General features: G+C 40.0%; 2 protein-coding genes across 7 annotated transcripts in view; one reads left to right on the forward strand and one right to left on the reverse strand.

Annotated features, from left to right (window-relative positions):
* LRCH2 (leucine rich repeats and calponin homology domain containing 2) overlaps positions 1–14,600 on the reverse strand; it is a 112,547-nt gene that overhangs the window by 71,232 nt on the left and 26,715 nt on the right. For all 6 annotated transcript variants that reach the window (XM_043973973.1, XM_043973974.1, XM_043973971.1 and 3 more), the window contains exon 3: positions 13,377–13,503. In XM_043973973.1, coding sequence (XP_043829908.1) covers positions 13,377–13,503 — 127 coding nt within the window. The remainder of the gene's footprint in view (positions 1–13,376; positions 13,504–14,600) is intronic.
* LOC122733532 (density-regulated protein-like) lies at positions 3,850–4,449 on the forward strand. The gene has a single exon (XM_043973980.1). The coding sequence runs from the start codon at positions 3,853–3,855 to the stop codon at positions 4,447–4,449; it is 597 nt and encodes a 198-aa protein (XP_043829915.1). The 5' UTR covers positions 3,850–3,852.

Genomic DNA, 14,600 nt, shown 5'->3' on the forward strand with positions numbered 1-14,600 from the left:
AACTAAATTAAGAACACCTGATTGGTAGGGCAGCTAGGTGTCACTGCAGTGGATAAAGCACTGGCCCTGGATTCAGGAGGATCTGAGTTCAAATCCGGCCTCAGACACTTGACACTTACTAGCTTGTGACCCTGGGCAAGTCACTTAACCCTCATTGCCCCACAAAAGAAAACAAACAAAAAAACCCCACCTGACTGGTAATTAATTGGTTTTGTTTCAAGCTTAAAAAAATATTCCTAATCTTGTTTTAAGGTTTTATGTTTCTAAATTTTGTTATAGTATATAAATTGGTAAACAATTGGTAAACAATTGTATCAGCTATGGTAGAAAAGCAATATCTCATAAATTAGATGGTGTTAGAAAAAAATGTACTGTTAAAAAGAGAATGAATGGGGGGCAGCTAGATGGCACGGTGGATAAAGCACCGGCCCTGGATTCAGGAGTACCTGAGTTCAAATCCGACCTCAGACTTACTAGCTGTGTGACCCTGGGCAAGTCACTTAACCCCAATTGCCTCACCAAAAAAAAAAAGAGAGAGAATGAATGGGTTAGGAAGCCAAGTTATTGGTCTACTAGCTATGTTCTGAAGTAACTAAGAACTTATACTGTTAAGTAAGCTATTTAGAGTTAATGTTTTCATCAAGTATATATGTAGAAAAAATTTGAAAAAATGGTAACTATAAAAAGAAAATGCCTTGTAAAATTTCCTTGTAAATCTATAAATATTCTTAGGACCATCTAGTCATACAATTCTTATCAACTCTGTACAATGGTTTTTCTATGTTGGTAAAATGGGAGTGAAAATTTCAAGCCTACTTATAAAGTACAGTGAATCTCATCTAAGGTTATTGAAGGTTATATACATCTTGAAGTTCTATACATTTTTGAAGCAACTTAATATTAACAATCTCCACCATTCTTAAAAGATTAATTTTGGGAGCAGCTAGGTGGCACAATAGATAGAGCGGCCCTGGAGACAGGAGGAGCTGAGTTCCAATCCAGCCTCAAACACCTGACGTTTACTAGCTGTGTGACCCTGGGCAAGTCACTTAACCCCAATTCCCCGACACACACACATAAGATTCATTTTGATTTAAGGGTGAATGTGAAATGCCCCTAGGGAGGGATGTATGTATATCTGTCAATCTTTTTCTAGGGGTTAAAGTAAACTATCTTATAGTCATTATCAGTGTGGAATTCTTAGTGATCAGCAGGAGACAATAACTGTCTATATGAAAAGACATGCCCATAAAATCTCTTAAGCCCAGATAAACAGGACCGAATCAAGTGGCACCAATTATAACCACTGCTCCTGGGAATGAGTCCTGGATCCATACCTCATGCTTTGTAAAGGGCTGATGCACTGGTTTGGACTGCCTGGCCCAGTGAAAATCTTTGACTCTGGCTAACCCAGGGCCCCTAGCATAGGACAGGTGCTGCAGACAATTTACCCCTGGGACCCTGAGGACAAGAAGTATCCGGCACCCAGAGGAGACTGCATCCCCAAGACTGGATGAGGGCTGAGTATATGAATCCCAAGAGCTCTGAGCCTTACCCTCACCATCTGTGTCCTACCCACCTCGTCAGGTCACCCTATGGTTTTTACCCTTAGTGTTGAATTCTCCTACAGGTGGGACTGGATTTGGGTATCTGGTGTTTTATTGATGGGGGCTCTGACAATGCTCTGTCCCTCTCCTGTCACCCCACACTGCTCAGACAGAAGTCTGGCCATCCCTCCCTGTGACAGGGATCCCTCATGTGTCATTACCATGAACCTCCATGCCTTTGTCAGATTTTCCAGGACTTACAGGCCTTCCTATCACTCTATTATCTCCCTGACTCCTCACCTTCCCCAGTACCTTCTTTTGCCTCTACATATGCCTGTCTGCCTTCTGAGGAAGTTCTGGGTGCAGAGCGGCTTCTACTGCTGCCTTGGTTCAACAATCACAGCTCTTTGGGAATCTTTCATACAGCCTGGCAGAGAAAAGCTCCCTGACCTTAAGGAGCAAGTTGACTCCCTTGCTGAGATAGTGCTCCAGAGCCTAAGCCCTGGACCCTGCTATGTTCACAGAGCAAGTGGAGTCTGTGTTTCTCTAAGTGAACAGTGATGACATGGGGCACGGAGGCCTATGATTTCCTCTCTTTCTTCCTGGAGGACGTGGAAGTATCATCCACTCTCTCCTGTTTGGTGCCATAATCCTCCTGCTCCTCCTTGTTCTCCTTTTCTTTTTTGCTCTCCATGGAGGCATCTTACTACTAGCACTGGAATGATCAAATGGTGTTATTGTAAAATACAGGTTCCAAACAGAAGCCCCTTGACCAACAGGTAGGATTGTTAATATGAATGTATGGACCACCTGGATTTGATGGAAGTGCCTTATTATCCAAAAGTATTTTTTATGAAACCCTGGGTTAATAGGAGTAAAACGTCCTTCAGCTGAACTCCGAACTGAACCCAGGTCACTACCTGGTGACTTCTTTCCTCAGGATAGTAAGTCCCTATCTTATGGGGACATCTGGTCATCTTCGCCTTTGCCAAACCCTTTTAGAATCCTGTAATCTTGTCATGATGCTTCTGTATTTCCTCCATACTTGTTATAACTGAAACTATTAAACCTGCTTTGCATCACATCCATTCTTGTTATAGTATTTGCTTTTGGGTTGATATGTATCATGTTAATGAAAATAATAACACTCTGTAATCAGTGAGCAAAGAAACCTTATATACCCTTAGAAAGAGGGAGTCCCCGAGCTCCTTCTTAGGAAGGGGTCTCCACATGACTCATGCTGTTTCTTCTTGGGACAAAATAAACTGGTGCTGTTTTTCCTGTCTGTCTCTGATCTGGTTTTCTCCTTTAATGTTCTATGATCTTTTTTATAGGAGAACAGGTATGGAAACAAATTGTAGGAGATATTATAAAATTAATTTCTCTGATCTGTTTATTATTTTTGTACAAGACAGGCAAATAAAAACTATATTTAATTTTCAGCAATATACATGTATACATGAAACAGGCTTCAGCTACACATGTTCATGTGTGTATATTTCTTCTACAGAAAGCCTTTCTCAACCCCTCTTAATTCAAGTGTCTTCCCTCTATTAATTCTTTCTTCTTTATCCTATCTATAGCTTGCTTTGAATATCTGTCTGCACACAGTCTCCCCCATGAGATTGTAAGCTCTTTGAGGGCAAGGACTGTTGACTGTTTTTTGCCTCTTTTTGCATCCCCAGTACTTAGCACAGTGCCTGGCACAGAGCAAGTACTTAGTAAATGTTTGCTGGCGTACACACATACATACATCTAGGAGGTATGGCACACACTAGTGATTTGTTCTGGATACAGAAATTAATCAAAGTACATATAGAAGTCTCTGCTATGTGTTAGACACTGGGGATAAAAAGACAAAAATCAAACAGCCCATGTTCTCATTTTATAGGCAAAGACAATATGTATACATATATGTATATACAAAATATATACAAGGTTATTGGGGGGAGGAGCTATAGGAGGGGAGATTGGTAAAGGCTTCATGTAGAAGGTGGCACTCAACCTGAGCCTTGGGACCCCAAGAGATGGAAGTTAGGAAAGAACACATTCCACTTATGGGGGCTAGCAAGTACAAAGGCCCAGAGCCATGAGACTGAGTGCTATGTGTGAGGCCCAGAAAGAAGGCCAATGTGGCGGGGCTGCCAGCGGCCTCAAGGGACACACCGGCATCTAGCATGAGTGGGGCTGCGGGGGAGACAGAGCCAGGACCACAGGGTGGACAGGTCTGCAGGGCCTGGGCACTGCATGTGTCCCTTCAGTAGCTGGAGGCAGCAGGGGCTGTGTGAGCACACAGGTTTGTGAGATGGCTACAGACTTTCCTGAGTCCACTGCCCCTGACCGCAAAGGAGACCTGAGGAGCAACACCAAGCTAGACACAGATGACCCACTTTGGGTCCTTTACTGCGGGGTCTGTTCATTTCCAGCAGAGTACTGTGAATATACGCCTGATGTTGGTAAATGTTGGCCGTGGTTAGAGAAGAATTTTCCAAATGAGTTTGTAAAACTCACTGTAGAAAATTCACCTAAACAAGAAACTGGAATTTGGGAAGGCCAGGGAATAGCAGGAGAAGAGGAGGAGAAGAAAAACCAAGAGAGAGATGGAAGAGGTCAAATAAAACAGAAAAAGAAGACAGTTCCACAAAAGGTCACAATAGCCAAAACTCCTAGAGCAAAGAAGAAATATGTAACAAGAGTGTGTGGCCTTGCAACTTTAGAAATGGACCTTAAGGAAGCACAAAGGTTTTTTCCTCAAAAATTCTCCTACAGTGCCTTAGTTACAGGGGAGGATGAAATCATCATTCAGGGAGACTTTACAGATGACATTATTGATGTAATTCAGGAGAAACAGCCAGAGGTAGATGATGACAGCACTGAAGATCTTGGAGAAGTAAAGAAGTGACTTAAAAAATTTGTCTGTATTTAATGACCTAAAGTTATAGCTGATGTAGCCAAAGGGAGGGAGGCCTTTAAAAATACATATATTTGAGAGGCAGCTAGGTGGCGCAGTGGATAAAGCACCGACCCTGGATTCAAGAGGACTTGAGTTCAAATCCAGCCTCAGACACTTGACACTTACTAGCTGTGTGACCCTGGGCAAGTCACTTAACCCTCACTGCCCCGCCAAAAAAACAAAAACAAAAACATATATTTATTATTCTATAGTAAAACTTGAGACTATCCTTATCCTTGGCATTTCACTGTTTTGTACAAGGCTGTTTGTGTTTTTTCTTTTGTTTTATTTTTTTAATTGACAAAGTCCAATAACCTGGGGAGATCCATCATGCTTATGCATGAAAGAGATTTAGTTAAATCAAAAATTTTGGTCATATGAAAAAGAAAGGCCAATGTGGCTGGATGGCAGAAGGCATGAGAAGGAATTTTATCCAATAAGGCTGGAAGGACAGAGATTATTAACCAGATTGTGAAGACCCAAATGACAGAGAGAAGTTAGCTACTCGTGTAAATGGCCACCAAAGCTCAAGTCCTTGTGACCATCACAGCTCAAATGACAGGTCTGTTGGAGGCTGGAAGCAACATGTCCACATACACCCTGTACGGTGTCAAGTTAATGATCAAGATTGGATTCAATAACCTTTCACGACTCCTAAGCATCCAATGCTGTGCTAGATAGATACTAAGACAAAAAGAAAAAGACCGTCCCTGCCATCCAAGAGCATGTGTTCTACTTGAGGGAAGTGACATGGTAAAAGGCATGTTGTAAACAGAAACATTAACACCGAAGGCTATAAGGAAAGGTATCACAAAAATAATATAAGGTAGAACGCAATAGGAGATGAGCCCACAAGAGATGCCCATCAACTGGGGAATGGCTGAACAAGCTGCGGTATATGAATGTCATGGAGTACTATCGTGCTGTAAGAAACGATGAGCAGGCAGATTTCAGAGAAACCTGGAAGGAGTTGCATGAACTGATGCTGAGTGAGATGAGCAGAACCAGGAGAACATTGTACACAGCATCAACAATGTTGTGTGTTGATCAACTGTGATAGACTTGACTCTTCTCAGCAATACAACGGTACAAGAAAGTTCCAAAGGACTCATGATGGAAAATGCTCTCCAAATGCAGAAAAAAAAACTGTTGAATCTGGATGCAGATCGAACCATACTATTTCTATTGTTTTTGTTGTTGTTGTTTTTCTTTTTTGAGGTTTTTTCCTTTTTGCTCTGATTCTTCTCTCATTACATGACTAATGCAGAAATATGTTTAATGTGATTGTACATATATAACCTATATCAGATTATTTGCTCTCTTGGGGAGGGAGAAAAATTTGAAACAAGAAATCATATAAAAACAAATGTTGAAAACTATCTCTACATGTAAAATAATAATAAAAATTAAAAAAATAAAATAATAAAAATAATAAAAAAAACTATCTCTACATGGAAAATAATAAAATATTTGCATGGAAAAAATAATTCCCTTCACCAGGGACAGTCTATGCAAAGACCTAGAGGCAAGAGATGGAATGTGATTGTAAGAAGACGAATATCAATTCTAACACAGTTTTTTTTCACATTATACAATATGCCTAATATCAAAGAAAGTAAGAGTTTACATCCATATGTACAGTTCAAATCCTAAGTGTACATATCAATAGAGGTGATAGTCCTGGTCCTCTATACTGCCCACAAAGAATCAGACCATACTGAAATGAGCAAAGAGCAACAAAAATCTAGACAAGGGCAATTGAAATGGTGATAGGTCTGAAACAGGGTGTTAGCTGAAAAATGGGGGTGTTTAGCACAGGGTAGAAAATGGGGGTGGGAATGATACAGGATGAAGTTTGTCTTCCAATATCTAAAGGCTTTCATGTGTAGGAAGGATCTGACTCCTGAAGTCTAGGCCAGACTGCAGAATTAGAAGCAATAGGTAGAAATGCCAAGGAAACAGCACAAAGATCTTTAGGAGCTATGCCTATCCCAAAACAAAACTGGCCAAAGCTACACAGGAATGCTGACAATAGTCCCTCCTTGAGCCATTCCTCCCTTTCCCCACCATATAGGCTGGGGCCTTGCCTCGTATTGAACTGAAAATTGAAGCCATTCATTCTTCTTCCTCCTCCTCATCTCCCATCTCTGACATAGATCTCCCTCTACTATCTCCTCCTTTCCTAAGGTCTCTGACACTAAAGTGGCCCTTGGGCTTGCTCAGGCCACTAGCTATACAAGCACTCTCGATACCATCCCCTCCTGTCTTCTCCAGCATGCTCCCACCATCATCCCCACTGTCTCTCTAATCTTTAGCTTCTCCCTACATATTAACTCCTCCCCTGCTGCCTACAAACACACCCCAGTCTCCTATACTTAAAGCCCTCATTAGATGCTCCCAGGCCTGCCAACTAGTGTCCTATGTCTCTCTTCCACTTCTTAGTCAAACCTGAAAAAGCCACTGTCAATTAGGGTTGCCACTTTGTCATTTCTATCACTGTCTCCTAAATTTTCACAAATTAGCTTGCAATCTCATTCACCTGAAACTGCCCTCTTCAAAGTTACCAATAATCTCTTCATTGCCAAATTGAATGGCCTCTTCTCAGTCCTCATCCTTCCAGACCTCTGTGCAGCATTTAATATTTTTGACTATGTTTTCCTCTTAGATAACTAATTCTTAGTACTAGTCCAAAAGGTTTAGTACAATTCCAAAAGAATGCAAAGAAAATCACCTCATCCACACACAGAAACATCTGAAGGACTCTCCACAGTGAATCCTCCTTTAAATTGGACTTAGGGGCAGCTACATGGTACAGTGGCTAAAGCACTGGCCCTGGATTCAGGAGGACCTGAGTTCAAATCTGGCCTCAGAAACTTGACATTTATTAGCTGTGTGGCCCTGGGCAAGTCATTTAACCCTCATTGCCCCATTTTTTTAAAAAATGGACTTAATGCTAGATTTCTTCCATGATGGTTGCAAACACTTAGCAAACCAAGCATCTCCCAATTACATGCCCCAATTCAAATTTCTGTCCAGAGGGAAGAATAAGGTTACCTCTGTTATTTTATCTTTCAAGGAACCTTAAGTTATTTTGATACATGAATAGGAACCACTTTATTGGAAGAGCACCTATAAAGTGGTATTTTGCTTTACCAAATCAAATGCTATTTTATAAATAACAAACGATAGGTACAACTGGATCTTCTGTTCTCTACAACTTTCCATCAGCTCCATGATTTTAAAGATACAACCTACTGTGGAATATAACTTGGAAAGATCTGCTGGTTGTCTATTGTTACCTTAATTGAGGGTATTTGCAATGCATGTGTAGATGACTTTCATGACAATTTCGTATAGATGGGAAAATATAAATATGTCAGTAGTTGTCAGTTTTCTTTGTTTAGCATTAATAGAATCCAAGATTTCTTTTACTTTTCCTATCTTCCCCTCCTTCAGATATTCTGTGAATCAATCCTTCAATGCCCCAACAATGTACACATGAACTCTGTGTATATTTTGTCTAACCCACCAGTTTTTTCCCACCTTTTTTCTCTTTAGTATCATTTATTTCGAGCTCCCCTATAAGCAAATCCAGGATAACTGCAGATCAAGTATAGGTGGTGCAGTGGATAGAGCACCAGCCCTGGATTCAGGAGCACCTGAGTTCAAATCCAGCCTCAGACACTTAACACTTACTAGCTGTGTGACCCTGGGCAAGTCACTTAACCCTCACTGCCCCACCAAAAAAAAAAGGCATCAAAGATGATAAAAGATTGAAACAGTAAATACTGGGGGAAGTACAAAAATGGACACACTAATAAATTGCTGATGGATCTGTAAATGAATATAACCATTCTGGAAAGCAATCTGGAATTATGTAAAGAAACTGACTAAAATGTCCATACCTTTGATTCCACTACTATACATATACCACAAGAAAATCATTGACAAAAAGAAAGGCCCCTTATACCATGAAATATTTAGAGCAGCACTTTTGATGGGAGCAATGAACTGGACAAAAAAATGAATGTCCAACAATTGGGAACAGCAAAGGGGCACAGTGAATAAAGCACTGAGCCTGGAGTCATGAAGATCTTAGTTCAAACCCAGCCTCAAATGCTTATTAACTGTGTGACTCTAGGGAAGTCGCCTAAACTCCCCTGCCTCAGTTTTCTCAACTTTAAAATGGGGAATAATAATAGCATCTACCTCACAGGGTTGTCATGAAGACCAAATGAGATAATATTTGTTAAGTTCTTAGCACATGAAAGTCACTCAATAAAGACTTATTCCCTCCCTTTTCTAATATCAAAATAATCAAAACCGGATCCTATAAAATATAATGACCAAACTTGTTCCCAAGGAGGAGATATGAGAAGTCACTTCCTCCTTACTTCTTTGTAAAGGTGAGGGAACATGAGTATAAACAACTGGATACAACATCCGATTTTTTGACACATAGGTTGGTTTTGCTGAACTCTTTCTCTTCGTTGTTTATTCTTTATTATAAAAGATGGTCATCTGAAAGTAGGAGGGGGAGGCATAAAATACAAAGTGGAGGTACTGAAAAAAAAAATAAAGGGAATGACCCACCCTAAATTGCCTCTTTTTGTTCTGGCCCACTGCAAATCATGGGAGTACTCTTCAACTCCCTCACTGGAAGAGTAGGAGCAAGGGCTGGTTATTGTTGTCTCTCCCTGGCAACACATCCCACACAGCAGCTAGAGCAGGGGGACTCAACTAGATCAGCTTGAGCCCAGGGCCCTGGTTACCTCTTCTCTTTTGTGTGTCTTTGCCCCATCACAGGTGACTGAAGAGTAATAGATCCTGAGATGGATGTGTCCAGTTTTGGAGGCAACCTCATGAGTTGATTGGTAAGAGCCCAGGGCCCTGGTTACCTCTTCTCTTTTGTGTGTCTTTGCCCCATCACAGGTGACTGAAGAGTAATAGATCCTGAGATGGATGTGTCCAGTTTTGGAGGCAACCTCATGAGTTGATTGGTAAGAGCCCAATGGTGGCAATGGAGATTTCTGGATCAAGGAAGATGACCAGTCACTGGCATAGTGTGAGTATTTAATAAATGCTTGTTGACTTAACACTCAGCTCTAATCTAGCTCAAAAGAAGACATAAAACAGGATAAGACATAAAACACTCACCCAGCAAACTGCTTCAAGTTCCTAGGATTACGTTCCAACTTCCCAGTATAACAATAGTTATTATAACCATTTGTTTATCAATACACAAAGAATAAGTTACTGAATCCTGGGGTCTACTTTGGTTTGGTTTGGTTTTTCAAATAAAGATCTGTGAGGGTTTTGTTTTCATTTATAATCTGTCCCTCCCATGATCCTTGAAAAACTCATCATAAACTTACAAAGTCCAGAAAAACAAATCCCCACATTGGCTATGCCTGAAAATGTTGTTCATCCTTCATTTCCTCTAGACTCCTGCTTTATCACTGCATTCACCAGAGTCCTCGAGTCTTTTCTTTTTCTCTATAATGTTATTGTCATGAAGACTGTTATTCCTGTCTTCGTATGAAATTGTTCATTTCACCACTTGCTATAGCAATATATATAGAATCTAGCCATTACCAAATAGAACACCTCCATAATTTTCCACTTTTGACTGCTATGAAAAAAGCTGCTAAGCTTTTCTATAAGATGTAGGTCCTTTTCTTCTTTCTCTATAGGGTATAGGCCTAGTAGTGAGTCAAAGGGTATGTTTGTTAAATTTCTGAGTAGAGTTCCAAACTGCTTTCCAGAATGGCTGTACCAATCTTCAGGTTCACCAACAGTGTACAAGTGTGCCATTTTTCCTATAGTTACTTCAACATATTCATTTTCAAACTGTTTTGTCATCTTTTCCAATGTAAAAAGTATATAAGGCAAAACCTCATTTGCTTTAATTTGTATTTTCCTAATTATTACTGATCCGCGGCATGTTTTTCATATTTAGTTTTATTAGTTTAAACTCCTCTATCTCTCCCTCTCCCTCTCCCTCTCCCTCTCCCTCCCTCCCTCCCTCCCTCCCCCCCCAGGGGGCAATGAGGGTTTAGTCACTAGCCCAGGGTCACACAGCTAGTAAGTATCAAGTGTCTGAAGCCACATTTGAACTCAGGTCCTCCTAAATCTAGGGCTGGTGCTTTATCCACTGCACCACCTAGCTGCCCCTCACCACCTAGCTTCCCCTAAACTTTTTTATCTTTAAAAACTGCTTATTCCAGTTTTCAGAAGAAAAAAATCAAAGCTATCTATAGTCAAATAAAAGAATGTTCTAAATCACTACTGATTAGAGAAGTACAAATTAAAACAGGGGCAGCTTGGTGGTGCAGTAGAAAGAATACAATCCTTGGAATCAGGAGAACCAGAGTTCAAAGCTGACCTCAGACACTAGCTGGGTGAACCTGGGAAAGTCACCTAACCCTGTTTACCTCAGTTTTCTCACCTGTAAAATGAGCTGGAGAAGGAAAAGCCAAACCATTCCACTATCTCTTCCAAGAAAACACCAAACAGGGTAACAAAGAATCGACTAAAAAAATAAAGAAATAAAACAACTGGGAGGTGCCACCTCATACCTATCAGACTGGCTAATGTGACAGAAAAGGAAAACGACAAATTTTGGAGGGGGACACTAATATACTCTTGGTGGAGTTGCAAACTGATCCAACCATTTTGGAAAGCAATTGGGAACTATGCCCAAAGGGCTACAAAACTTTAATCCAGCAAAAGCACCCCAGGTCTGTATGCCAAAGAGATCAAATTAAAAGGAAAAGGTCATGTAAGTACAAAAATATTTATCAGAGCTTTTTTGTGATAACAAAGAATTGAAATTAAGGGCATGTCCATCAATTGGACAACGGCTGAACAAGTTATGGTATATGATTGTGATGGAATACTATTTTGCTTCAAGAAATGATAAGCAGGATGCTTTTAGAAAAACCTGGGAAGACTTATATGAACTCACGCAAAATGAACTGAGCAGAACCAGAAGAAAACTGTACACAGTAACAACAATATTGTATGATGATCAACTGTGAATGACTTAGCTATTCTCAGCAATATAATGATATAAGACAATTCCAAAGGACTTATGATGAAAAATGCTACCCAACCCCAGAGAATGAAGTGATGAAGTCTGAATACAGATCAAAGCATATTTGTTTTACTTTATTTTTCTTGGGGTTTTTTGGTCTGTATTCTCTTTTGCAACATGGATAATATGAAATAAGTTTTGCATGACTGCATATGTATAATCTATATTAAAGTTCTTGCCTTCTAAAGAAGGGAGGGAATTTGGAACTCAAAAATTATTTTTAAATTATGTTTTATGTTAATCAACTAAATCATGTTTAAAATTGTTTTTACATGTAATTGAGAAAAAATAAAATAAAAACATTCTTTTAAAAAAAGAAAACGGCCCTGGATTCAGGAGTACCTGAGTTCAAATCTGGCCTCAGACACTTGACACTTAACTAGCTGTGTGACCCTGGGCAAGTCACTTAACCCTCACTGCTCTGCAAAAAAGAAAAAAGAAAGAAAATAGGGCAGCTAGGTGGCACAGTAGATAAAGCACTGGCCCTAGATTTAGGAGGACCTGAGTTCAAATCTGGCCTCAGACACTTGACACTTACTAGCTGTATGACCCTGGGCTAGTCACTTAACCCTCACTGCCCCACCAAAACAACAACAACAACAACAACAAAAAACCAAACACAAAAAACCACCTGCCTATTCATATCCTTTGACCATTTATCTATTGGGGAAAGCTCTTAGCTTGACAAATTTGAATCAGTTCCTTAAATATTTTGCATCTAAGACCTTTATCAGAGAAACCTGAAGAAAAGATTTTTCCCATTTGTTTAACTGATACTGCTCCAAGCCCTCCAGGATGTAAAGATGCCAAAGCTAATAAATGGACAGCCTGGGTATTAAGCCCCTTTTTCAGCCTCTTGGTGAACTGGCATAATTAGGGTTAAGTTCCCTGCTTCCCTGTCCCTCCAAGCTCACTCCTTATTCAGCAGTTTAGAAAATACTTTCAACTTTGGGGGGTTTGAGAGGGATCAGAATAAGGGAGCAATTAGTGGGGGATAGAGAACTAGGTTTGAGCAATAGCAGCTGGGGATTTGGAATTACTACATCACATGGAAAGCAGCTCAAAATAGCCCCACAGCTGGAAAGGAGAGCGAGAGACAGAGTCGCTTCCTTTGTAAAGGGCCACTGAGTCACTGGCTCTTCTGATTCAGCAGCCAACAGCCTGAGGTGCCTGCCAAGCCCTCTCAGCACTGGCCAGGTAGGTGTGCAGAAAACAGCTGGAAGCCCAAAGGGCAGCTATGCACATGCTCCGACCAACTCATGCTAGATCTCACCAACCTCACTCAAGTTGCCAAGTATCAAAGTACATGTTAACTGAATTTGGACGGGCTTAGCCAATTCTTCACGGAATTTCTCCATCTTGTCATCCTTTGGTAAAGATTTTGGTGCAGAAGCTGAAATCATTTTCAAGGTAGTCTTGTTGTAAATACTTATCATGAACAATACAATATGAGCCAATCAAATTCCTTGTGATATAATGTCTCTTTGCTGCCCACCATTTCCTTTCTTGGCTTCTCCAAGGATAAACCTGTTTATACCACTTCTCACCTTCGGAGTAGTTTGGGGTTATTAGAGGAGAGTGACTTATAACCAGGCGATTATTAGATACCAGGAAAAGGGAACCTTAAAATAGCATTAAAATAAAAGCATATCAGGAATCAAGGCAATTTTGTTTAAAATTCCGTTATAGTAAAATCCCGCATACTCCATAACAAGGGATAGCCATAGATTTGATAGAATACATTGTTCATATGAAATATAATTAACAATTATTTACTCACCAATTCCATCAAATCTTTTAATTTTCCTATTTCTTCAGGAATGGATACCAGTTTATTATTACTGACAACCAAAACTTTAAGCGGGAGATCAAACAGATATTTTGGCAATGTTGATAAAAGATTTCGACTGAAAAAAAAATCAGAAAAAAAGTCAGAAATGTCTCTGAAACTTGACACACGGCATCATCAAGGAAAAGCATTTCACTTTAAAAGTCAATAGCATGGGGGCAGCTAGGTGGCGCAGTGGATAAAGCACCGGCCCTGGATTCAGGAGGACCTGAGTTCAAATTCGGCCTCAAACACTTGACATGTACTAGCTGTGTGACCCTTGGCAAGTCACTTAACCCCCATAGTCCCGCCAAAAAAAAAAAAGTCAATAGCATAACTTTGACAAAGGAGATGAACCCATGTACTGATTCTCAAATATCTAGCATGACTCTCCCAAGCTAGCTATGACCACCAATCTATTATTTTTTTACATAAGATATTTAATCAGGACAAAAATAAACAAGGCAACAAAAACACAGACAGTATCTATATACTCTCTGTGCCTACATATAGTAGCCCGAGAAATGAATTCATCCAAAAGACTAATGGCTTCGATAGAGCCATGGTCTTTTCTCTCTGCAACCGGCATGACAAGTAAGGAGTGAGAAGTCTGAAGTTTTCACAGCAGACAATCTAGGTATCATTGTTTGGAAACCACCCGTTAGTATCTGCTGTCCCCTACTCTTAGCTTTGCCAGACTGCTCTTGGTCTCATTGAAAGTCCTACTTTGGACTGCATAAGGCTATATACTCAGCATCTTCATCAACCTGTCTCTCCTTTGTAATTATCAAAAACCCTGGCAGAGAGCTCTGTTAAACTTCCTTCTTAGGAGGAGCAACAATTTCTTCCTATCTATTTCACTGAAGGAAAGGTAATAATTATTTCTCCCTTCTTCATCTTCTTTTAATATGATCTATTTATGAATTACTTTCCATGCTAGACTTCTTCAGCCTAGTGAAAGTCTATATATGCCATATTAAAACTTACACAAAGATAAACAGGTTAAATATTTAAGTCACATAATAAATAAGACATGTGTGCCAAAACTCAAGGCATATTCCATTCTAATGATCTCCCATGCCCTCTCTTTGTAAACAGATCATGGAATCCAGGAGACTTAACCTTCTCTACTAGACTCAAGTAGTCTACAAATAACAAGCAAAATATATTGGACTA

The sequence above is a fragment of the Dromiciops gliroides genome, chromosome X (assembly GCF_019393635.1).
Source record: "Dromiciops gliroides isolate mDroGli1 chromosome X, mDroGli1.pri, whole genome shotgun sequence".
NCBI classification, from domain to species: Eukaryota; Metazoa; Chordata; class Mammalia; order Microbiotheria; family Microbiotheriidae; genus Dromiciops; species Dromiciops gliroides.

What these genes read in the sequence shown, in the direction of transcription:
- LOC122733532 (XM_043973980.1), top strand. Translation starts at nt 3,853, where the DNA reads ATGGCTACAGACTTTCCTGAGTCCACTGCCCCTGACCGCAAAGGAGAC.